We start from the raw sequence: 27,768 nt of genomic DNA on the forward strand, positions 1-27,768 counted from the left end.
GTGGTAACTTATAGGAGAGGTGTCTTCCAAGGAGATTCATTGAGCCCTCTTCTATTCAGCATTTCACTGCTGCCATTGTCTGCTGCCCTGAAGAAAACAAAGGGCTATTGCTGTGGCACACCAGGAAACAGGATCCATAGAGTGAGCCACCTTTCCTATATGGATGACTTGAAGATTTATGCAGCTAGCAAATCTGACCTCAAGTTGGCTGTAGGTGTGGTGCAGCGATATTCAAATGATATTGGCATGTCTTTCGGGTTGGACAAGTGTGCAGTAACACATCTCCTGAAAGGAAGGTTACAGGGCCTGGTGCAGGAAATGGAGCTTATTGATGGAAGCATAATAAGAGCCCTGAGAGCTGGAGAGTCATACCAGTATCTGGGATTTGATCAGAATCAAGCTCAGGATGCTGTAAAAATAAAGATGGCTCTCTGCAGTGAGTATAAGAGGAGACTCAGGAGGCTCTGGTCATCTGAGTTATCTGGTAAGAATAAAGTTGAAGCCACCAACATGCTCGCTGTGCCGGTTCTCACCTACTCTTTTGGAGTGGTTAAGTGGAATCGGAATGAGCTCCAGGACCTGGACAGGGAAACCCGAAAAAGGATGCACATGGAGAGAAGTTTACATCCCCGCTCTTCTGTTGCCCGAATATACCTGCCAAGGCATGAAGGGGGCAGAGGTCTACTTGGTTTGGAGAATCTGCACAACAGGGTGGCCTTACAGTTTGCCTGCAGCATACAAAGATGCTCTGATCCCCTTATGCAGCTGGTTCATGACCATGAAGTTGCAGGGGTTGGGGCCTTCCTATATAAGGCAGCACAGCATGCGGCAGATACCCTTGGTCTCGATTTTCGCACTGATCGGGAGGAGGAGCATGAGCCTAATCAGCTCAGGGCTAGAATAAAGACTGCTGAGTCCAGACTCCTGTTGCAGCAACATAAGGACAAGTCCTTGCATGGTGTTTTCTACAGGCATGTTGAGGAGCAAGGCTTGTCCAAGCCACTGACTTTTGCTTTTCTGAAGTCAGCAGCCCTGAAATCTGAGACTGAGGGTTTCATACTGGCATGTCAAGATGGTGTCATCAACACATTGTCATACCGCAGCAGAGTAATGCACATGGATGTTCCTGATATCAGTTGCAGGGTGTGTCATAGAGCACCAGAGACGATCATGCACATCCTGTCTTCTTGTTCTGTGCATGCAACTGCAGGCTACATCCATCGACATAATGCTGCTCTGCGAGTTCTCTATTACCATCTTAGACACTCATATGGTATCGACAAAACACCAGTGCTGCCTTATGCCCCAGGGGAGATTGAATCTGTTGTGGGGAATGAGAGGTGCCGAATTTATTGGAATTACTCATTCTCTACCACCAGGCTTTTAAGAGCCACAAAGCCTGATGTTGTCCTCCTTGACATCACTTCGAAGACAATGTATGTCATTGAGTTTTCAGCACCAGCTGAGGGTAACATTGTCACCAAAGAGGAGGAAAAACAGACGAAATATCATGACCTACTAATGGAGCTGCGCAGGCTAAACCCAGGCTACTCTGTGAGAATGGTGGTGTTGATTGTAGGTGTACTGGGAGGCATGAGACCTTCATTTTTGGCCAACCTTAGAACGATTCCAGCCTGTGAGAGACCTGCTGCTGTGCTTGCAGGTCAGATGCAGAAGGCTGTCATTCTTGGATCATTACGTCTACTCAGAGCAAACGATTTAATGGTAACGGACCCAGTATGATTGTTTACCACATGGACATGTGGAGCACTCACTCTGGAAAAATCGCTTGTCACTCTTCCTTGGGGGTCGGAGCCCAGGGAAATGATGGTCAAGCAAAACCTCAAATAATAATAATAATAATAATAGTAATATCGAGTGACCTGGCTGGCTCAGGTCTGGTGTCAGAGTTTTCAGGTCGCAACTGATCAATTTCAGGGCCTCTGACTTGACCTAACGACTGCTTTTTAGGCAATAATATTAATAATATTAGTGAAAACAAGATGGATAACCAACAACGTATTTTAAACTGAATGAATAAAATTGAGGACTGATTAGATTTTGTAAACAAGATTTGTATTTCTTTTTTAAATTATTATCATATTTCAACGAATTCAGATAATATGGACAAATATAGAAATTATTTCAATAGAATACATAATATCATAACATTAAACAATTTTAATGTGTGATGTTTTCAAACATTGTGGATACGTGAGGTAGAGAAAACTTAGGAATCGAAAGTATAAAGAATAAAATTCGAATAGCTTGAGGCGACGTCTTTGTTTTTCGATTCTCACTGTCACAGACAAGCCAAAAGAGAAGTTTGGCAATTAACATTGCCATTATTAGCACTTAGCGAGGAGAAGGATGACTGTGCAAATTATTTATGATATGATAATGGAAGCTTATCTCGCAATCTGTGGTGCTAATTGGAGCACATGCGAGCTGCCATCAGAGCAAAATTGCCATCCACTCTCCAGGACTTTCCTTTTTTATTCGGTTCTTCTGGCCCGAATTATCTTTTTCAAATTATAAATTATTTGTGCCGGTTACACAAAAGACGGTTAAATTTTGAGAACCAATCAGAGAACCGTCTTATCAAAAATGCCTTCTCTGATTGGTTCTCGTGAAATTAAACACGGTTTAAATTCAACAGGCTTTTGTGCAACGAGACCAAAATCTTTCAATATCATGGCAGCAGCTCTCAATGGACAGCGTGGCTATAGATGCAGAGTATTGGTTGATGGTGACGACTATATATCAGGATAGGATAGTTAGGTAATCATAAATTAAATCCGATTCTTTCTGGAAATCTGGATCCTCCAATCAGTTTTCCAAAGATACAATATTGTACTCCATAACTATTATGATCATTGTATAGGCATTATTTGATTCTTCAACCTTCTTCTTCCTCTTCTATCCAACGCCTGTCCTACTTCCTTGGATGTTCAGACGCATCTTCAGTCTTCAACATATCTTAATATCTTAATATAATAATCAATTCGTTATTAGTCATTATAAAACTTTTGTTTAGGGTCGGTTTCCAAGCTCGGGATTTAGATAAGTTCCAGACTTCAAACAGCTGGAGTCAGAAAATTGGATTTCCGAAACGATGCGTGGTTGCAGTTTTAATGATAATTTTTATTTTCCCATTCCTATAATTGGAAACGTTTTTCTTTGACGAAATGGAACATTTCTAAATAGTTCAGAAAAGAATTACACTATTTTCTCTTTATTTTATTTTGTTTTCAATTCCCTTGTTTTTCGAAATTCAATTTAAACGTGGACTGCGACTACGCCCCGTTTCGGAAAGTCAATTTTCAGACTCCATCTGTTTAAAGTCTAGAACTTAGCTGAATCCCGAGCTTGGAAACCGGCCCTTAAGCGTCAACGAATAAAATTCCACAAGCCACTATTTATTCAACCTATTTTTCTTTTTGTACCATTTTATAATTTGTAGGCCAACTTGAAGAGGTCAATAGATCTCATGAAGGAGCTTGGGAACCTCCACATCACCATTGTCTCTTCATGTCTAGTTTAGTTTACTAGTAAACAAACAATAAACAAATATTATCATTCTACCACCCTTGTAATAATTATTTTGATGAGAGCTCTTGAAGGAATGTCAATCATGAGCTCTACTCCGTCAATAAATTGCTAACATGAGTCTTACAGCCACAATAAACATTGTTTTTTAAAGTGGATCCATTATGTAAACGAACTCGTGTTATTTTTTCAAATGCCGACAAAAGAACAGTTCTAGATTGAAATAGAATTAAGGAGCAAGTTAGAGCAATTGAGAACCATCTAATGCGCTTTTAGAGTGGTTATTTAATAGCTTTAAATGAGGATTGGACCCACCGCCGTCCAAAGAATACAAATTGAGATCGTTTTGAACAAACTTTTTTATTTGAATGAGTGACGTTGTTTTAACACGCGAAACCTGGTCCCAATGTCAATAAAATAATCCTTTTTGGGTCGGAAATGCATTGTCTACAGCTGGGATTTACCTACTCAAGAATAATAAGCGTGTTGGAAGCATGAAGGGCTACACAAGAAGTCTTGAGTACACATTTCAAAATTGTTTGGAACGATGTAGACCATGTTGAAAAAACACTGGAGGTATTTTGACGTTGATTGATTGAATGTTGTTTATTTTTCGCTGAGTTTATGTTCCCAAACTGATAAACCATAGTGCTTTAATGTAAAATACAAGGTATTTCACACCCCATTTCTTTCTTGTGAATAATTCATTGACTTATCGATTGCATATTCCATTTAGATGAAAATTCTATTATGTAACTGTAATTCATTGAAGATTGAATGTTTCTGATATGAGTCATTTTTTGTTCATTCTAGAAAAACACTTCTCCCCAATATACCACTGTCCAATGTCTCAATATAATTTTGCAATGTCTCACAACATTAACATAACAGGAAAGTTTGATAAAAGGGAAAGAAGATTGTAACATCTTCCAAGGAATCGGACAATTCCTGCACTAGAACTTGAATAATACTTTGTACAGACATTTTCATATAATTTTAAAGTTCATTAAGTAACTATTTTCATAATTTTGGTAGCTCCATCAATTCCCTGTTGATCCCAAATTGTTATTTTATATTATTTTCCATTTCACAAGGACTTTAGAACTTGAGAACTTGAGTTCATACTTCGGATCTTCTCATCACCATAGATTATTATACATTGATTAACAAGCATAGATTTTCCTACATAGATCACAGTCATGAACCACATTCACCTTGTTTTGAAGTCACCATACTGAACAAGCAATTAACCATGCATAGATTCTTTTACATAGATACGGACATAAACTATACTAATCATATTAGTATAGAACCATAGAGTCACCATACTGAACAAGCAATTAATTTGATTTGAATCGTCATATGTCTAAAATTTTAGCATCCTCGTCTCTCGAATCACTCCGATGTTAAACAGTCAAGCAGTATTACCATAGAGAAACAATAGCGTAAGTAGATATCCCATGGTATAGGGCGTTTATGTCGCATCTTTTACTGTTCAATCTCAAGCCGATTACTGTCGATTATTGTCGATTTTTACTGTTTTGACCGGGTAAGAGTGTATGAACGGCACAATATGAGAGAGAGACTACTAGCGTCATGAAGCTTCACAGGAAAGAACTACGTGGACTATCAGCTTGAGATAATAGTAAAAGTTGCGACATAAACGCCCTATACCATGGGATATCCACTTATGCTATTGTTTCTCTATGGTATTACTTATAGATATAGTCTGAATGGAAAAATACGCTGAGTCTAATTCAGACTCATATCAACATAATCTAACTGTATCTCATATCAACAGAAACACGGATCCTCCTTGCCATTCCCTCAGATCATCAACTTGAAGCCGATTCTCAAATACTGTAGAAGTGGAGATTTCAAGCACATACACTCTTGAAGAAACGCCGAAAGCTTCGGTGCCACACTAACTCAAACATATCACTTTTTGATGTCAACAGAGCTGGTAGCTTTCTGTCAACATCATAGTTCCAGGTCAAATAGAAATTTGCAGTGGAGTGGAAGTCAATAATTGGAAATGAAGCGCTTGCTCGACTTCCGGTCGGCAGGGCTGCGTCAACCGCACACCCTCTAATGAATTACAACCCTCCTTCCATTCATTATTAGTTCTCATTCATCCACCATCGATCAACCAAAATTTCTCAAGGATACTGAAATTTTACACGGAGGTGACTCTGTCATAACATTACATCGATACTCTTGAACCTAAATCAATTCAAACTAGATTAAACGAGAACCAAAAGTAGTACTTTTGATTTTAACTGATTTGTTTATTCAAATCCACAACTTTCTGAATAGTGCCACAGGATTAAATCAAAAACGGTTCCATGTTTAATCCATACAACTGTCAAAGTTCAGCTATTTTTGAATATTTACAAATAAACAAATTTACTGAACTTTTTGCAGTAGAAACATAACGTACTTTTTTGGACGTGTTATTCGTTATCAAAGTTTGGGAATTGAATAGTTTTGGGCCAGGCGTGTTGTTCCTTCTCAATCATATTTATATTTATATCTACGAATAAAGAAATAAATTGATAAAATGAATAAGTCTATTCTATATCAGTTGGAGAACGAATCATTACTAGCTTCGTAATCTAATTTGGCAATTAGTATGCAGTGTTGGAAAGTCAATAGAGCATCAGCAACAGGATAAACATATAGTGTAAGGAAATGAGTATCATAATCTTATGGAATGTGAAAATGGGCTTCAATTTTACATTCACAGACAAGTGTGGAAAACCATCTCACAGGTTCTGGATGATAATTATGTAGTTCTACAATATCCAAGTATCCACTTTATCTAGAATAGCATTATTGCTGTGAACTCTTAGGTTCCAATTTAACTTGCAAAAGTTTCAGATTGTTTTAGATTGATATCAAAACTACCAGATCACATCCAGCAAAAAGTTTCTGATCAGATACATTATCCAGGTAATGCAATTAAAAATTTGTAGTGAAATTCTCAACTCAATGTACAGTAAACAGTATAATAATATTGAGTTCAATTACTGGAGAATTTCGCGTCGCATTCAGAAGTCAGCTCATTTCAACCTGTAGAACGGATTAATATGCAATAATGAGGTTCACAATCAAGGATTACAATCTTCTGCAACGATTACAACTAGTTGACTCCCTAGTGGTATCGTCACGAGAATCGGTTGTTTTTTCACAAAGTTGTGAGCGCGGTTTTCTTTCCACGACTGGTGTAATGGTGTTGCCTACAGGAATCTGAATCGTCAGTGTAATTGGTAGATGGTAGATAGTAGTTGGGGTTGCGCTTCGAAATTGTATCAACTGGTGCCCGGGAGATTCAAAGACAATGTCATTCCGGTCAGGCCGCGTTTGTCAACTATCGAGCTGTGGTTGGGCACTTTGTACAAGGCGATGGACGAGGAGAGGCTGAAGACAAACTGACGGGACACGATCTAGAAACAGAATCAAGTTGCCGGGTGACCGTCTCTGTAGTTAGTCACCAGTCACTGTTCACCCCATTAGTCTCAGTTCTGGACCGAGTCGTGCCTCTAGGCTCGCCCAGAAGCCTTCTCCTGTCATCCTCCTTGTCAGCCGAGCCGCAAACGTCACGCACTTGTCTTCTCTTCCCGCTCTTTATCTATGTGCTCATCTTCTGTGAAACCAATTGGTGTATTACCGGCAGTACACTTGTTGCTGCACTTTGTTTTGAAATCAGCTCTCTTGTAGACATCGAGATGAAGGGTTAGCAAACCGCAGATTGCAATAAGACTTCCTGACGAATTTGAGGAGTGCCTGACTTGTTGGAAAAAGTTAAGCTCTTGAGGTTTTCACTCACCTAGAAGTTTGTTGATATTTGATTCCTCAACAATTGGCTGGAATCGATAACATTCAGTAATATTATAGGCTAATCAGTAGCTGAAATTTACGAGATAATGTAGTGCAGTCTCAATTTCATATCCTGACTATACTTGAAAAAGTGAATATACTTGAACAAATTATAATATTTATGTGAAAGTAAGAAGTGATGCTGCGTGGTATATCAAACTAATATTGGATTTATATATATAATGATGGAAATGTACAATAGTATGAGAGTTTTTCAGTTCAATTTATTTTCTCAAAAGATGACCTCAAAAGAATGTAGTACAAAAATCGACGAAATATATATTTCCTTACAAAAACTGTGGTCCTTGACCGAAGACTGAATGTTCACGATCAATTTTCAATATCTCTTATCAAGCATAAAAATATCATATCTTTGTTAGAATAAGTTATGTACTTGTAAAAACATTTGAATTACTCGAGTTTCTTACTTTTTTCAAATGACTACTATTTATATCCATCACATTACTCAAAACAAAAAATTCAAAAAATACAATGTTGATGCACAGACAAGAATCTGTGGTAGGAATATCATTATTCTTCATTATCACAATGGAAAACTGATTATGATGGAATCTCAATTTATATATAATACCTACACATTCAATTAATCAGTTTTGTCAATTCTTATTCTAATATTTTCGAATTCATTAGTCGATTCCAATAGCTAATTATGAATTTGATCAAATATATGTTCATCATTTCAATGCAAAAAGTCAATTGGATGGAAATTAAAGCATTTCCACTTATAACTGATTTCGATTGAAGTGGACATTTTCATCGAATCAAACCAATTTCAACTTTCTCTTTCTAAGGCTAGAAAGAGAGGCTGGTCCATCCCAATACCTGCAGTCCTCATCGAATCGCAGATTAGCATTCAGATAAACGAAATGTCTTTTTCAGAGCTCATTTAAATGTTTCAGCTCAGTAGCTTTGATAATGCCATCAATTATTGGATAGTCTCTCAGCTCAATGATTTGGGAATGTTATTGTGTGGACGGACTATAAATAAACTGATTACCGTGACTTCAGCCCCAGCGGTAAGCATGAAATCCATCCATTCATAACTAATTTATTTTGCCCGCTGGGCTTTTCAATGGTAGTTAAGTTCCAATAAATTAATGATTTCACTATCATAGTTATCACTGTCCATGCCTCAGGAAATGTCAAGGTAGAACTACTAGTTTTTAGGAATCCTGTTAGCCTACTGCTCTTCTCAACTGCTTTGTCACTACTAAAAATCCAATTCCATGTTGGGCTATTCATCATTTTCGAATTGATAGGATAGTACGGGCACCCTACTTCCAATCATTTGTAGGCTTCATTTGAATTGCTGTACTGTAATCCAGTCAGTGATACGCTTAATTAATAGTTTTCAAATTAATATCAGTCGTACGAGATGGGTGATATATTTAGTTCATAGTTAGTAGGTAATAATTATCAGTAATTAAGATATTCAACTAATTCGCTTCAATAGCCTCAATTTTGTTGACTACACAGGGCGAAATAGCTCGATAGTTATAATTTATTTAATATTATTTGTTAGATAATGCAGTTTCATCGATTTATCAGGAATTGAGTTCAATATTGCGCTCTGATGTTTATGAGAGAGACCGCCAATAGCCGTAATTTTGAGAACTTTTTCAAAGTGACATGAGTTTTTTTCTGTGGAGCTCATTCAACTCATTTTCAGCTGGCTTTGAAGTGTGGCCTAGATGTCCGGTAAAAAATGTTCCTGGTTCACTAGAGTGGAAGGAGTGCTCTTCAATGGTATCAGCATTCATCAATAATCTGTACAAGTGAAGGGTATCACCAATCTCTGATAATTTCAGACAGGAACGAGTATCAATGGCAGAGTATTCAGAGAAGAATGTCAGGAATGGAATGCACAACTCACAATAATGTAAGGTGATATTTTTGAGTAAGTGGAAGAGGATGTTCTAAAATAAGAGACTGCCGAATATTTTCGGGAGACACAAACAACAGGCGACGGGGCGAAGAACTTTTTCAATAAATTTTTCGAAAAGGGAATGTTTTACATGCGGGAGATGATGAAGGGCTTTGAAATTGTTGCCTGAAATCGGAGCCAAGAAATCCCGTTTGGCACGCAACGCCGCGCATTTTTTATTCTTATACATCATTTTTACGCGTTACGTCAGCCGAGCCACGAATATGAAACACTTGTTATTCCACAACGCTGATTATGTGACTCCATTTGAGCCGTGGTTATTTATTAATATGACGATAACAAATCTTGGGTACTTTCGCAATGGTCATGTGTGTAATTTATCTCTTCGTTGTAACTCTGTGTGAGGCCCACGCTGCTGTATTATTGCTCTTCATATCTTAATCATCCTCCTCAACAAAGGTTCAATTATTTCATTTGGTCCTATTCTCCATCATTTCTCAATTCTCAACGTTGGGAGCACTATTATTCAAGAAATACTCTTGTTTTCGTTTTTTAATACTCAAACTTTTAAGTACAGAAATAACAAGTTTGTAAAAGAAGGCAAATGTAAAAATATAAGGATCTATTGAAATTTAAAAGTTATCTTGTCTGATGAAGAATGAATAACTGATTGTACCATGACGAAATTATAACATTGATTGATTTCTAATATATGGAATATTTCTAAAATGTAATTATAGTACCCTTTCAAAATAAATAAGATATTAAAAGACAAGAATACAAGAGAGTAGCCCTGAATTCATACATTTAAAAAAATATTATGGAATATTTCATTACATTCGTCCAATATACGAATGCAAATAACATTTTTTGTCTCAAACCTATTATCATGTTATTCGAAAGCATTATGTAGCCTACAAATTACTATTTAATAAGTGTTAATTCCTAAAGTAGATTCCCAATTCCAATATCAATATAGTTTCTAATAAAGTATTTTATTAGGGCTAATTGAATTGTATAATCATTAAATAAATAACTAGTTTGAGATTTTCTCAAATTAAAACAGTCCATTACTCTCAATAACGTTATGATGACCTCTCAATCCTATAGGAATTGCACAAGGGAGAGGAATTGCAAAGGTTGCCTTATTTTTCCTCCTCCTATGATGTATTTGTCATGAGAGATAAAGAATATGGCTCTTCTCAATTATTCAAATCTCATGTTTTTCCTCTAAATGTAGATAAATATTCTCAAATATAATAGCTATAAAAATAACTATAAATTAACTATAAAAATATAATAAATAACTTTATGATGACTTCTCAATCCTCATATTGCACAAGGGAGAGGAATTATTGCAAAGGTTGCCTTATTTTTCCTCCTCCTATGATGTATTTGTCATGAGAGATAAAGAATATGGCTCTTCTCAATCATTCAAATCTCATGTTTTTCTCTAAATGTAGATAACTATTCTCAAATATAATGGAATATGAATTTGATTCCGATTGGTCGTAAATAATAATTGCAAATGGTGTGACAGGAAACAAACACACATGAAAACTTGTAAAGTAATCTTTCCTGATTCCTGAACGTGAAAGTAACTGCACGTGCAAATCTAGAGGCAAACAGAAAACCGAATATTTTGTTATCAAAATTTACATTTACTCAAAGCAACTGAATAAATCTGAAAGATTCAAATTCTGTCGCATGTCACATTTTGATGCGGAGGTTAAACTTGGAAGCGTAGAATTGAATAAAAACCAACTTGTTTACTTCCAGTATTGCACGTGAATTGAATCGTTTGTCAGAAAATCATTTTTTCGTTCATCGGAAATCTGGTCCAGAATGAATAACGCTGACGGGAGCCGTTTTGAATTGAATTTATCATCCCAGATCGACATGACAGAAACTGATTGCAAAATTTTTCACCGTTGTTGGTCTCAACTTGCCTACAAGCGGAAACACAGTAGAGTGCTCCAGCTAATCTACCCATATTTCCTTGAAAAAAACTCTTTATTTTCTTATTTTTCTCTCCCAATCAGTGCTACTTTGTAAAAATTATAAATAAATAAATAAGTTCAAAATGAATGATAGTATTCTGTCCATTCAGTAATCCTCAATCCAAGAATTTTTAAAATTCATGGAAGAACAAGAAAAGAAATAGTGAAAATTTATTTGAAAAGGTGCCATATTTTTTAATTGAAAATAAGATCTATAATAATTCGTTCTCTGCAAGATTCGAATCACATTTTTCATTTTCCACCTTTGAACTACTTTTAATTCAATCTTTCCAACTTTGTAGGACTTGGCAAATTCACTTGGAACATATTTCAAAAAAATGTGACTTCCAGTAGTTCTAGAGCCGTTTTGACAGGAGTTCAGTGAACGTGAATACAATTTCATAACATTACTCAATACTGATCATCCATCTCCATTAATAGTTGACGCGAGCTTTTTTTACGAAAAAAAGGTGGCTGAAATTTTTGGGCTGCCGGCCAGTTTCGACTTGTCTCATTTGATATAAAATATTATCAGTGTCCAACATTTATTAGCACTTATTAACCGACTTAAGGAGCTTAGCCTACTAGTTTATTGCTACACTAACTGGATAGGATGGATAAATGAGAAATAAATAATGAGGTATTTTGATAGATTAATTGATAAATTCACCGGTATAATCTTGGAAAAATGAACCGGAAGAAAGAAATTCAGATTTCAGTTTTTTTCAGCAACTGATCCAACTAGTCCAACTGAAATAATCTAAAATGTTTTATTGAATTTCTAATTATTCAATACACTTTTCTTTTCATCTGTTGACTGACATATTCCTCAATATCCGGTGAAAATAGGAGTTTCTTGATGACATTAGTGGGTAGTATACCAAAGATACTAAGTTTTATTATTCACTCTTTGATGCTAGCTAATATTATTCTTTGTACATTCGTTTATGGTATCACAAAAAATAAAGTTGACTGTGCTAGTACTATATTTATTTCTATAGAGTTGAAGTATTCATCTTGTCATAGCTGAACAAATCATTGAATGATCAAAATATTACATCGGCAGAAACGATTGATTCTTGTTTTTCGTTCTTGGATGAATCTGTGGAAAATTATTATTTTCAACTTCTTTGTTATTCTACTTCATCTTCCATTTTTCTGAACTCTCTCTCCCCCTCTCAATCTTTTGTTTTATCCCCACATATTCATTTCTGAGATGAATTCTTCTTTCTTGTAAAGTTATTAACGTTCCTCAATTTCCCTTTCCAGTTCCAAATATCCTCTTCCCTGCAGAAAAATAGTGCACAGCCCAGAGGAGGACCACTTCTTGCTCTACTTCCACTCGTGGAGTTCTCAACCAATATTGCGTCTACTTTCTTCATATTTCCCTCAACATTCTCACTCCCTCGCCGCTTCTTTCCAACTCTTACACTTCGTTTCCTTTCTACTAGTAATCCTCCCAATATCCCAATATTGGTTGAACTCATAATAACCTTACAGTCTTCGCTATTTAACTTGTATCGTTCTATATTTTCATCCACTTCTCCGTTCTGCATGTCTTCTCTAACAATTTTCCAACCATAACCACAAACTGGTTCTTCATTAATCTCTGATTCCTCCTCTCTTTCTATTTCACTTCAAATTCACTCTAGATACTTCTTGCCACTCACATTGCTTCTGATAATAGAATCCTCTCTTGGAATAGAAATAGTTTTTTATTTCAATTAGTTTAATCCTAGATTTCAGAAATCTCCTGAAATAGAATAGAGAATCCTTTCCAATCAGTTTCTTTTTTCTCCCTTCTTTTTTTGGAAACATTTTCCTCAATCCTTGATTTTTCCTAGTCTATTACATATACCTTTTCAAATAACCCACTCACTTTTTCTCGTATTCTTTCTGTTTCTTATATCTATCTTTCTTCAGATTCTATCTGAATTCCTCTTGTCACTCCCATAGCTTCTGATAGTAGGTCATGCACCCTCCCCAATCAGTTTCCTTTATCCTTCTCTCTTCGAAAACATTTTCCTCAATCCTTAATTTTTCCTAGTCTATCACATTTATCTTTTCCAATAACTCACTTTTTTCTATTTTCCCAATTTCGCTATCCAAGCTACTCATTCTCTTTTTCCACCCTTGGTTTCAATCTCCCTCTCCATCTTCATATTTTCCCCCTATATACAAGTCAACTTTCTCCCCACGTTCTATCTTGTTTTATCTATCTCTCGTGTCTCTTGTTTCTCTACCATCTCCCTTCCACCCTACACTTCTTCCACATAAAAGGATTACATTCTTTCTCTTCATAGATTCCACTTCTGCCTCAACATTACTACATTTTCTTATTTCGAAAAATCGTAGTGTGTATATAATCTCTCCTACCTCTACTCCACATAAGAGTATATATTCTTTTTCTCTCACATAGCCTACTATTCCACAACTACCGCTCTTTCTCCATCTTTTTTCTATGTGCACATGGTTTTTTTCTCTTTCTCTATCACTTTTCCTAACTGCATATGTTTTTTCCTTCCTCTTCGTCAGTCTGTCAGTCAGTTGAGCATTGCGTGAGCAGTGATGTTTCCGCGTTATTCTTTCGTGCGAAGGCAGACTGCAATGCATTTATCTGTTCTTCTCATTTCACTAGTAAACACACCCCGCCCCAGGCTAAACGGCCATAATTGCACAGCCAGAATGCCTACAGCAGTTGCAGCGTTTCTAACGTCAGTAAACGTTTGGAAAAATCCCGTGATTTTTCTCGACTGGAGCTCAAACGTGGTATGTGGATAGAACATCCTTGTTCTTTCTCTAGCTGGCTACCAGTTGTCTCAATCCCCTCTGTTTCAAAACTGTATTGATAAATTTCATCACTACTTTCGATATACAGAGTGGACCCTAAATCACCACCTATAAGATTATGATGCAATGGACAGATTGGGATCCAAGACTGCCAACCAATCAAACGATTGAGCTGAAAGAAGAAGATTATGATAGCCTAAACTTCATGATGGCTGGTACACTCTATATTGAGGCCACTCTATATTGTATTCTTTTGAGGATGTGCCGGGTTCTTTAGTTATTTCTATTTCAATTCCTACTTTGGAGCAAGCAGTGAGAGAAACATTCTCTCAACACTAAAATTACTATGATGTACTATTGTACTTTATGTGAGATCATTGACTATTATTATCGTAATACAATTTTAAACTGTAGTGTGAGATCATTATATACAAGTGTGATAAATAAAGTTGTGTTTCTTCAAATACAGCCATTCAACATTCGGAGAATTGTGAACACTTTGATTAAGATAAACAGTATTATTTATCACGTTTTTCCCTAATTGGATTTCCACAATGCATCTCTGACATAATAATTGTCGCAATAAACAAAATTCACATAAATGAGCTAGCTTTGTACAATATTATGTTCATGTACATGCTAAGTAGTTCAATCGTTCACTAAACTCTGTCGAGTTTAGGGAATAGTGATACAATAACTAATTCTGCGTCAGGTCGATACTCCTAAACTTGAAAACGACTATCATGAAAATTATGGCATACCATGATCGTCCTTATAGAGAATACATCGTTATCGAAACCATCATTCCTATCATGAATTCAGAGGTTTATAATCCGTCAAATCCTTGTTGAAGAGTAGATCCACAGGTCACCCACGTTAGAGGAATTACACCTGTTAGTAATAATTGAAGAGAGTTATTCCAGATCTCATATCAAAACAGAGCACAAAGTCAGAATAATTAATGTTTTTACTAGTATGAAGCCCCCTCAAAACAAGTATGAACAGTCTGCTGAATTATACAGGCATTTATTACGACCAAACATTGATCTGGAAGTGCATTGGTCCGCTAAATGCATCTTGGAAATCTGGCCATCGATAGAATCAGTGTTGTTTGTTTATTTGGTTTCTCATTACTATAATCATAGACGTTCAGCCCGGTTTCGGAATCATAATTAATTTCGTTGTCATTTTAAAGGCATAATTCATAAGACGGCTCCAACTCCCATCTTATCCGATAATGATCAAGGAGGCTATTTCTGAAGACACGAGCATTATTATGAATGAACGTAATGAAAGAGCGAAGAAATGAATACTATGCTGTTCGTTAACAGTATAATTCATTCATAATCTAGAACCTCATAAGGCAGTGGAACAAATTCGATTAGGCCAACGTGTAAGTGACTGAAATGAAACCCTCAATTATAGGTTTCAAGGTACTATAATTAAATAACAGTTGACTGGACATAAATAACTCTGAGCTTAATTTTCTCTATCTCTGTTTGGTTCTTTTATTCATATCATTGCGTTTCATTCTATCGCCCACAATCACAGTTTGAGAAACAAAAGGTCTTCATTACTTCCATTAGTTATGTTACAATGATCCATTATGTTTAACATGAATAAATATAATAAAGAATATACAGACTCCATCAAAATCTCGCTGGAGATGTATTCATTATATTATATTCCTTCAATATTCTCGATCTGATAATATTAGATGTTAATGAAGCATGTTATTCTTTATTAAAATCTGAGAGAGACTATTTTTGTCCCAAGCCTGTTGTTGTTTCATTCTTATTATATTTATATGGTGTGCAATTGTATTCGCAAATACAATAAAACGTGGAAATCTTCATAGAATGTGTAAATGTTTCTTGTGGAAGAAACACAATAAAACTAAGTGAATAAATAAATAAAGGATGATCTTAGATAAAAGATCTTGACATATTTCGGGATATAGTAGTCTACTTGAAATTATATAAAATTACTGAGGAGGGAGAGAGAGTGGGCCAAAAACCAATAAACCTCGAAAAGTGGACTACTTTCGAGATTACTACAACATAAGCGTTGTGAATCAATGATCTAGACAATCTAGAGTATTTATTAATTTTGTTTACAAAAGTTTTACATGATTTTCATAATTCCCGATTTATAACATGAGTTGTATAGAGAATAGATATACTGCAATGAAATTTGTTTCCATGGGAGAAAATATATTGGATGGTAATATACTACTCTCATTTTAGCTGAACAATTTTTTGGTACAATCGAATAGTTTTATTGAGCTGTATTCTATTTACGCTTTGTTCCTCTCAGATTTCTAGAGGATTCTTACAATAAAAATGTTGTATGAGAGTGAAAGTTCCAGGGCCGAGGGAAGTATTACATCTCAACTGAGAAAATGGGTGGACACTCTGAAGTGATTTCTTATGTTTTCTCTCTCTGTCTTTCTCTCCTCCCTAGATGGACTACTGTTTTTCTCTTAGTCACTCCATAGAATGGATATGTAGGCATCGACTCAGCCCTCTCACCATAGACTCTGGCACAGAGCGATTCCTATTCATTCGATCCGCTAAGGAATGGCTTAAAATACCCAATTTAGATTCTGTGATCTCCGAATAACCCAGAAATGCGTAGGCGAAAAAAGCCTGCTGAGACTGATGAACGGTCTGCGGCCTTCCTCTGATATTTTACATTGGCAAATAACTCATGTGAATGCGCTTTCACAACGATGTTTGTTTTTATACATGTCTTCATATAAATAAATCCGCCCAATGCCTCCAATTCAATCTATTAGGACAAGAGTAAACATTTTTATAGGCCGGTTAGGATGCCATCTCATTGGCAATGATATGCATCAAGTTTTTTCCAAATGTTTGATTTCAAAACCAACTCAGCTTGTAAAGGAACAAACCATAGGCCCATTCGAGAAAATTGATTTGACAAGACTCATGTCTCGATTTCACTATTCAATCTTCCACCTGCCTTGGTATAATTTCCTATTCCTACAACTCAATTCGACCGGATCAGAGTGACTTAATTATGCGTTCCTCAACAAATCTATTATTGATAGTGACTATTTTTAGTGGTAGTTTTCTCTATACAGTGGGTGTCTGCATTCTGTTTTCACAGTGAATGATATAAGTGACACAAGCTTGTAGCACAAGTTCTAATTCAAAACACTATTTTTCATCGGTCAAATTCGAATAGAATAATAAACTCCAAACATTTGGAAATTAGTACAGGAGTTAGCATCGAGGAAATCAAATATCTTTAACTTCGATTGAATTTCAAAAGCAAATTTCTCCGTTTTGAGATTAACCGGGTTATTGCTGGGCTAAACTAATGCCATGTACCTACAAAACTTACCAAATAATTCAGCAATTTAAAGCAAAATTTCAGTAATCTAAAGCAAACCAAATAATAATTGACGTAAATTATAATTCTCAGTATTACAAGCTGTTACTGGAGAATGCAGTCTTCAATCCAAGATTCATGAATTCTTATACATTTATAAAGGTGCGTACAGATATACGCGCCGCGAACATGAGCAATTCACTTTTAATCAGCTGATGCCAAGCTTTTTATATCTGTATTTTACCGTTTCTGTAAAAATACAGATATAGTCAGCTGAGTAAAAGTGAATTGTTCGCGGCGCGTATATCTGTACGCACCTCAAGATAAAGTGGGTGTTTAAATATCGACACAATATTATTAACTGGAGACTCCCCGACCTATCAAATTCCGGTTTTGAATGGTTTTTTATTATACAAAAAATGTGGATGATGAATATTGTTGTAACATGTGCTATGAATTATCAAGAGATCTTCCTTTTAAGGTATGAAGAAACAGTATCATCAGATGACCTTGGTGAAGTTTGAAGTGAGAGCAATGATATTGTTAAAACAATAATACACAGCACTGTGAGCATGCAATTTGCAGGTAACCACTCACCTCGTAGAAATAGAAATTGTTTATTTCAGGTTGAGTGGGAGAGGCGAGAAGAATATCCGTTATGTTGTAATTTGAGGTTGCCAGTTCCGTAGTAATGAACTCTGATATCGACATCATTGTTGTGGTTTCCTGCAACTCCAGCAGATTCGCTCCCGCCATGATGATGTACTCAACTTATGGTTCTGCTCGAGCTTTATTAGCCTTCCTAGCTCACCGAGTTCATCTTAATGGCATACAAATAATGCTTTTCATCACACTGGAAAGCGCGCAAATGCTTCCAAGTAGACTTCTCCATTATCACCCATTCATTCCGCAGACTCTTCATCTCTCTTCATTCTGCCTGAACTGTTCATCATTCTCACAAATTTGCTTTCCTCAAGATTCTACGCGAGGTTGAAGGAAACTGTTCAGTTCAAGTAACTTGTTGCCGCCATATTGTGCCAGAGCTCGTCGTACACCTGAAACAAATTTAGAACTCATTTTAAAAACTTTCTCATTTCAATTCGCAAGGACTCCCCCTTCCACAGCTTATGAAGATGAAAAAAATGAAGAATGATTGTTCTATAATATGGCACAAATTGACCCCATGTATTAATCAAATTGAATACATAAATAACATGTAATGTATCGAAATCAAAATAGGTTGAATTTGAAAAATGGAAGGAACAGGTCTATTTCTGGTAGACCCCAGATTATGTTGATGAATTATTCAGATAATATCGGGGGACTGAGTTTTGCTATGGATTGTGAAAGCATAGAAAATTTGTAACGAAAGATTGAATTTATAGTTTATAAATTTATTTATTCATTTTCTCAGTCGTAAAATTATTTTCACAGTTATATGACGAGGCACAACAGGCTTATGCCCAAAACTGTCCCTTTTCAAATTTATACTACGGTCTAAATCAAAATCTAGGTTAAGCTACTATCACTCATCAAAATAACAATTCATTCACACTTCAAAAAACAAACGCATCATCAATTACAAATAGATGTACTATGATTTCCATTTAGAATGATACTATGTTTACTACAATATTTGTTTATATACTATTGTACTATTCTACACTAACAGCATATAGTTACTATTTTGGACTTTCTGAAGAAAACATGTTTTCTAAAAAAAGATAAATAAACAAAAATAATTTTTCTAGCTGGATTATTTTTCTCGTGAGATCAGCTGAGGAATAACTCACACATGCACTCGCTCACTCATTTCCATTACGGTAGCGACAGACGACAAAAATTCCAGCTGTTTTTCCAAGGACGTATTTATCCTTTCAATGTCCTTCAGCGATTTATCCAAGGGTTGAGACCTAGTGCAATCGAATTTTCATATCATAAACCTACTTTGTCCCAAATTTCGTAAGAATCGTTAGAGCCGTTTTCGAGATCCGGTCACATACAGATATATAAACATCTAAACATATAAACATAAATTTCTCGTAGAATAGTATAGGAAGGATAGGATAACGCTAAAAACTCTCATGTTTGCGGTATCGAAATCATAATAATTTAAATTTCCAAAATGAAAGGAGCAGGCTTATGACTAGAAGATTCCAGAATATTTTGATGAATTATTGGTTAATATGGAGCTGAAAACTCTCTTGTATGCTGTTCATAAATAAATGTTTTCTTGTGAATCTAGAGAGAAACTACAGGAGCTGAGTTGCAAAAAATAAAACTGAAGCGGAAGGGTGGTAAAGAAATTGGAGTAGTATCAAGAGAAATATGATAGTAAAAAGTGCGATCGTTTTCAAATCATTGACCGAACAATTGAACGAGAATATTCCATGATGTAACTTTTTTCAGCGAATTAATTGTTTTTTGAATGGAATAGAACCCAATGAAGAACTCATTTCAAGCATTTTGGACGTATTTTGTATTTTTCACGTTACTATCAATGAAGGGAACACATTCAGTGAGATTGAGAAAGTACCATCTTTTCAATGGAATTTTAAAAATAAATAGACGTTGTAATTTATTTATTACAACGGTTTCAGCTCACATTCTGGAAACACCACGAACTATATCCCTTTTACTATCATCTTCCCAATAGCTACTTCCCTGTTCTCAGTAATATAACAATAAACATCTAAGCTTGCTCTCATAAGCTGCTTGTCATTATTGAGCTTCTTGGAACTTAGATATTCTGATACTTCAAATTCCAACACATTCATGAGAATCTCAATTCGCTACTTAAGATCTATGTTTGTCTCAGGCACAACTCCCACACATTGCTTATTCTATGAGACATGACACAATTATTCTATTTGGAGACGCATCCTTTTGTCAAAGTTACGATCTGTATTAGCGGTAAGTTTCTATCTTCCATATGCTTTTCTCTGAAATTTCATTGCTCTCACTACTGCTGGAAGCCATTTGTAGAAAGCTTTAAACTGCTTCGTGGAATCAATATTTTCAATCTTATTTCGAAATAGTCAACATCCGGAATTTCAATACGTTCCAGACTTTTTATGCCATCCATGTGTCCAAGTAGCTTGAATTCGAATTTATTTTAGTTTTACGACAAAATCTTCCCATCGATAATACGTATTTGAGGTTGCGAAACCCCTGAAAATATTTCTAAGATATTCATCCGCTGCCCAATCGCAGTAAAGTTTATTTATTCAAGTAGTTCACTTTCAGCAAGGAATAAGACGCCTACTAATTACTACCAAGTGAACTGTATCACATAAATATAATTATGATACATATATATCATTAGTTACAAGAGACCAAAAAGTAATGACAAAATAATAATAATCCAACATTTCCATTCTAAGAAATAGATTTTATTCTTTTAGATCAACCCTTATTCTTGATCAACACTTATCCTACTTTGAAAATACATGAATATAATACGTAGGTGTATTACTTCCACTTTCCTGCCAAAATTAAGATACTCGTGTATGAAGTATGATTCATCAATTCATAGGTACTAGTGATTTCCTAGTTAACATACCACATTCTGTACGCTATAAGAGACTAGTATCATGGTAAAAGGCGTTCATGTCGCAACTTTTACTGTTATCTGAAGCTGATTACTGTTGACTATTGTGAATTTTTACTGTTTTGTTGGGGTGAGAGTATATGAACGGCACAATTTGAGAGACTACCAGCGTCACACAGCTGCATGGGAAAGAGCTACGTGAACTATCGGCTTGAGATAACAGTAAAAGTTGCGACATAAACGCCCTATACCATGCGATATCTACTTATGCTATCGTTTCTCTATGCTAGTATCTTCAACAGAAAATATGAATTATTTGTGGCAGCGAAGAGTTAAATGTTATTGAGCTGTTATTGGATATTTGTGAAAATTATTTATCATTAGGAAAAATGTCAGGTTGAAGTATTGTATGTCATCATTCATATTCACCCATTCTAGTAAGTACAGATAGATTATGGTTTTATCTATGATCTCCATTCATACCTAATTCACAATTTCCATGACAATTGATTCGGAATGGTGATAGTAGGTGATAAGCAAGCGGCCGGGTACAATTCATTCAAGGTTAATGGTTTGTGTGTCGTTCGCTTTTCTTCTCATTCATGAGGTGGGTGCCGGTCAGGTGTATTGGAGGGCGCGGAGGGGCGAGGACGGGGCAGCCATTACCCCCGAACAAAGCGTGATCTCTTCCGTTTGGCGAGGCAATGCCATACTCGCTCCACTCGCCTTCGGCTCACCGCCAGGCGGCAGAAGGGCTTCCTTTTCACTTGATGGCCATCTCGCCTTTAATCAAATCAATACAGGCGTCCATTCTTCGTCTCAGCCATCAACCCCACACTTCAAGCAAACACATCCCCGCCAGTTCTCATGATGTTTACCTTTTTCCTTCGCTTTTAGCTGTGATGCATTCTTTTGCGACCGAACCACCCTCGTGGCATGACATTGCAAAGTAAATCTTTGTCAACATCCACACTGACATAAGGCAAACTCTATTATTATTTTTCTGCCAAGGCTGGAACACTCAGCCCGTAGTCCGTCGGAATCCTTTCAAACGATCGACTATATTAGTTGTTTTCTTTGTCAGTGTTCTCAATTGGCACCCACGCAAATAATGGTTGGAAGCAAGGTCAATTCCTGAAAGAGATGCAAACAAATTATCGACTTGAATATTCTTGTAACGAGGCAATGGATGGTGGAAATTAGAAGTCTGATTTGAAAACGTGAGGAACTGTTGTGGTAGAACACTTCACTGAAATGGTGAATCGATCGAATCCATATCCCAATCTAGCGTTCTGACTTGTGGGCAGTTGGAAGTTTCTCATTTTCAGTGTTATTCCTATTTTTAAATTTCTATTGGAAAGGATTGAGGATAGAAACTGACCAAAATGAATGAAATCAATCAGTATCACAAAAGAAGAGAGAAAATAAGAACCGACGTTTCCTCTAAGGTAACGTATTAATAAGGAGGTTAGTAAAGTACAACATACTTATTGTATTTTTTCTTTAGGGCTACTTTTGTGACGAAATAATTTAAAAAGGGTACTCAGATTTATATTTTTATTTATAAAACATATTTATTGCTTAATCAGGTAAAACTCTACCTGTTGAGAGATCAGTAAATCTCGATCAACTGGAGCCAGTCACATACACATCGATTATCGTACTTTCGATTTTTTGCCGTCCTTAAGAATCCTATCAGATTGAACAGAACTTGACTAACATCATCTGTTTGACATAGTTCATGGGTCAAACATATCAGTAATACATAGTCTCTATTCTTCAAATAAAATCGAATATATCCATTATTTGCTGATACGATCTTAACTTAATTGTTTTGATATGATCACTAGAATTCTAAATTTAAAACCTGATCATATAATTTCAGTTTATTAAAAAAATCAGGGAAGGAGAAGAGGATCCTTGATGACAGTAATTCTGATAATCATATTTATTGGTATAGTCCGCATCTTATCTCCTCATTTCTCTCTATATATTTCACAATTTTCAATTCTCATATCAATCAGCTACTTTTTAACATGTTATCTGAACAATAGTAAGACTATTGGGGGTTCCTGTCATGATTAGATTCCCTAAAGCTGCGTTTACACCAAAGTTATTAACAAAATGTTTTTTTTTTGTCCTTATAGATTCTATTAGATTGAACATAACTTATCATACACATGAAGTGCTCCGTTTAATCTGATAGAATCTACAAGGACGGAAAAATAAAAATGTTGTTAATAACTTTGGTGTAAACGCAGATTAAGAGTTTTTAAGTTGAAAGTTTGAAAAATAAGGAACGCAGCTTCAACGAATCTCATATTTCATTTTCAAATCCAGTCTCATAGGATTTGATTTCTAGTGATTTAAACGTATGTATTAACAGGTATTAACTTTTTGGTGAAGGCTACTCTCATTTATCAGGAAATGGAAATCCAAGTACCCTTCATTAAAAACTTCCAATCACATGTTTCAAAATCTTATACTCTGTCCAAACAGGCATGAGCTCTGAAGGATTAGGCCAACCCTCCTACTACTCACACACACACAAGCGCAGTCTCCTTTTGTGTGTTTGTGAGTGAAGAGACGGTCTGCCTACCTGTATACTACTTAGTATACATAGTATATCAATGGCGCAGGAAGTCCGAGCATGTGTGCCTGCGCGTGGGGGAGCGAGGGTTGGCTTAATCTTTCAGGGCTCAAGGCAGTTTGGACAGACTATAGTGCCAGTGGCAAACTCACTTGAAAATGGCACCAAGACGTTGAAACATGTTGTGATTGGAAGTTTTATTTCTAATAAAGGGTACTTAAATTTCTGTTTTATGATGTATTAACAGGTAATATGAAATGATGAAGTTTCAATACAAATCTTAAATTTCTATTCTATGATGTATCAACAGGCAATATGAAATGATGAAGTTTCAATACAAGTGTTGTTTGACTCCTTATAATGATGATATCCCACCTGTAACTTTTTACTCTTCCTCTCTAGTTGTCAGTTGAATTAAATTCATATCAGGCAACACTGTTTTAATGATTGGGTATGATGGGTTTGTGGTTTGAGGATGATGAGAAACGCTGATTACTTTGGATCGTGTTGAGTGAAGTTGGTGGTACTACAGGTGGCTCAAAATATCGGATGAAGATTGGCACATCCAGTGTGTGTGGGACGGATAAGTTGAAGAATTTGAAGGAGTACGTGTGGCAAAGTTGGTTGAAAGTGATGCGTGGGATATTGAGCGTGAGACTCGCTTTTTCGTTGGAAGCAACACCGTCTTGACACGGCAGATAGTAATTACTTTGAGCGATAGAATCGACCCATCTCAGCTGAGTTGTGATCAGCATCAGGTGGCTCTGCTGCTGTAAGACACGTGACCCAGCAAAGTGAGTTTCAATACGTTCCAAATCAAGAATAGATCACGCTGATAACTTCATAAATTACATCTCTCTTCGTCCGAATGAAGGTGGCGATTTTTGTGGAAATCTGCTCTACTCGCGCTTGGCTCTTTCATCGACAGCTTTTCCTCTTTTCCTGAAGATGATACCCAAATAAACATCATGGTGATGAGTGGAATGATGATATGTGATGAGTGGACTTGTAGCTCTTTAGTGTACTTTAGTGGGTTCCGAACCACTGAGAAGCGACTTTCAATCTCATAAATGATATGTGGCAGAATTGTTGACCCATTGAACGAGAGCAGGCGAAATGAAGCAGCGATCAATCTTTCTAGCGCGACCAGGAGACAACTGCTTCACAAGTCACAAGTTATTCAATACTAGTTATTGGCCGTTCCAGTTCATCCTAGCCTTTCTAGTTGAACAGACAGTTGACTAACTCTTACATTGATATCAAACGTTCATGATTGAGTGTAGACGAACAGATGAACATAATGAGTTCAACTATAGAGTAAACATTCCCATGCTTCTTCTACGGTTCAGCTGAACCTTTTCAACTGTTCATGATAAGTTTTTTCACACTAGAATATCATGATACTACAGTAAATGAACTAAATATATATTTTTATCTCACCAGACATAGAATTCAATGGAATGACATACAAATAGAAAGAGCATTATTTTGTAAATACAATTAATTATCGAACGTTCGAGCTCTCCATTGATTCATTGACAACACGAAATTCACCAATTTTAAACGATGAAATGTATTGATTTATGTACCCTACGGTACATGAATTCAATGATAACCCATTTCAAGTGACTGGGCAAAGCTTGTTCCTCATATTCGTACAGCGTGCAGATGTAGAGAATATTTGAATTTTTGCTCCATTCTATAAATCTTCACTTCTATAAAACGTCTTCCATCATAAATATCAGTAGAACTATCCGAAATACCAACCAGTCATGTGATTCTGTCTATGAGAACTAAGATGCAACGGATGAACCCCTGGATATTCTATATGGGAAAACCCCAGGATGGGAGGATGAAACCCAGAAAACTGTTGCCAAACTATTACGTGTATGAAAAATTCGCTGGAAATATCTGAAAATTTCTTCTTGACATTTTCTAGATAGAATAGAATGTAATCGCTGCCTTTATTTCTACCTTGGGGACCGAGATAGGATCCAGCTGACTCTCTCTTAAACTCAATCCTCAAGATCAAAAACAATAAATGTAATCAAAGTTGAAAATCAATTTGATTTCTCTCTGTAAGTCAAATTTCTTGATTTGCAGCCTCACCATCTACAATATTATTCTATAAATACTTTGATATAATATTTCTTCGTAGGAAATCCTTTGTTTTTTAGAAATAATTTTGATGATCTTCTTAAAATGTATAAACTCAGGGCTACTTATATATTTATTTGAAAAATAAAATTATAGTATGATTTTTTTATTAACAAAATAATAGATTATAGGTTATAATTTGTATTTTTAACCTATTATTTTATTAATTTCAATAAAAGGGTGCTATAATTATATTTTACAAATTTTAATGATATTGTTGTTGAGTACAATCTTGATGTGCAGCGAGGAGATGGAAAACTGTTCTCCAAATTGATAGGAATGGAAGTAGCTTGCCAAATGACGAGATAATAAAAGAGTAGAACAAGCAGCAAGCAGTGGTGTCCTGAGTGAACAGACGTAAGGTGTCTGTCGCTGTCCATGTGTTGGCTACTAGCCACAGGTCCTGGTCCACTGCCTTCCAACCAGATTCAGTCTTAAAGGAGCACGCATGTCTCTCTCTCTCTTTTTTCCCCTCTCACACCCTCTCTCTCTCTCTCTCCCGCACGCACTGACTAAAGCAAACACGCATAAACTCCTTCTAGCTTATCCAAAATAGTAGCTTGTGTTATCTATGGCCCGTACTCTTGACTAGTGACTCTAATAAATGAGACGTCTTCTCGTTTCCAGACAACAAAAGAGTGTGCAACGTTTTATCTGGGTTGAGTCATTGTGCTTTTGAGATGTTCTTGAAATTATATAGAATAGTACAAGTTTATTTTGTGTGCAAAGTTTCATCTGGGTTGAGTCATTGTGTTTTTAAGATGTTCTCGAGAAAAGCTTTACAGAATGATATGAGATTATTATTTTCCAATTTTTTCACAAATCATCCGTTTTAATTGCGTTAAAACGAATTCGGTTTTAATTGCGAATCATCCGTTTTAAATCCGTCTGAATTGCGGGTAGAGAACATCTTGTTTGGAAGAGCAAACTAGTACTGGGTTGAATAGAGTACAAAAGTGATCAGTTTCACATGTTTCTAAGGCGAGATGCACACCGGAGAAACGCATTTCGTGAAACCCTCTTTCATGAAACTGGTTTCATGCAATCCGTTTCACTCGCGCATGCATACAAAAGAAACGTTCCCTGCATAATCTTATCAGTCGATTGCGAGCAACTTTCGTTTCACGTTTCCTGAAACTTTTCTCACGAAACGCGTTTCTCCGGTGTGCATCCCGCCTTAGAAACATGTGAAACTGATCACTTTTGTACTCTATTCAACCCAGTACTAGTTTGCTCTTCCAAACAAGATGTTCTCTACCCGCAATTCAGTATTTGAAAGAAGTCTCTTCTATTATGTACTATATTTGATTTTTGGAAAATCAAGTGAATCCTGGTCCGGGCAAGATATTTATCTCGGGCCACTCTCGTGTTTCGGATGAACAGGTTAAGACGTCGGACCCGGCTGCCTGAGAAGCAGTCGTTAGGTTATGTCACAGGCAAATTGATCAGTTGCGACCTGAAAACTCTGACACCAGCCCTGAGCCAGCTAGGTCACACGATATTATTGTTATTATTATTTTTGAAGATATTGTATATTATTAAAGATCATTAATCTATTATTAAAACGATTATTGATCTATTAATCGAAAACAAAATTTACAGAATATATTATGGAGCTATGTCATGTCATATTTTTGGAATAAAATTTATTGTACTCCAGAAGAAGAGAAGAAAATACTGTATATTCTACTTTTTTTAATGTTGATTTACATTATTGATTTGGTAAAGTGATCCATTTATACTCCTGAGTCAATTCACCTAGATGTTCAGAATTCTGAAAATTTACCATGTTTATGTATGGATGTAAACTGTAAATTTAAATTTCACAGTCGTTGTAACCAGCATAATAATTCATATTATTATGTCTATGAATCCCATGAATTTAGATTCGCTAGTTCAGCTGGGATTGAGTAATTACTCTTTGTATAGTATCAATTTATGTACTGTTTTTTCTTTCTACTCATCACATCATCATCATCAAGTGATGGAA

General features: G+C 36.0%; 1 protein-coding gene across 1 annotated transcript in view; it reads right to left on the minus strand.

Moving 5' to 3' along the window:
• Nucleotides 1-27,768, minus strand: part of LOC111057823 (cardioacceleratory peptide receptor) — a 146,767-nt gene that overhangs the window by 75,648 nt on the left and 43,351 nt on the right. The window contains exon 2 of the mRNA XM_039433050.1: nucleotides 18,079-18,536. Within this exon, the coding sequence (XP_039288984.1) occupies nucleotides 18,079-18,237 (159 nt within the window). The 5' untranslated portion in view covers nucleotides 18,238-18,536. The remainder of the gene's footprint in view (nucleotides 1-18,078; nucleotides 18,537-27,768) is intronic.

Source organism: Nilaparvata lugens, chromosome 7, assembly GCF_014356525.2.
Source record: "Nilaparvata lugens isolate BPH chromosome 7, ASM1435652v1, whole genome shotgun sequence".
NCBI classification, from domain to species: domain Eukaryota; kingdom Metazoa; phylum Arthropoda; class Insecta; order Hemiptera; family Delphacidae; genus Nilaparvata; species Nilaparvata lugens.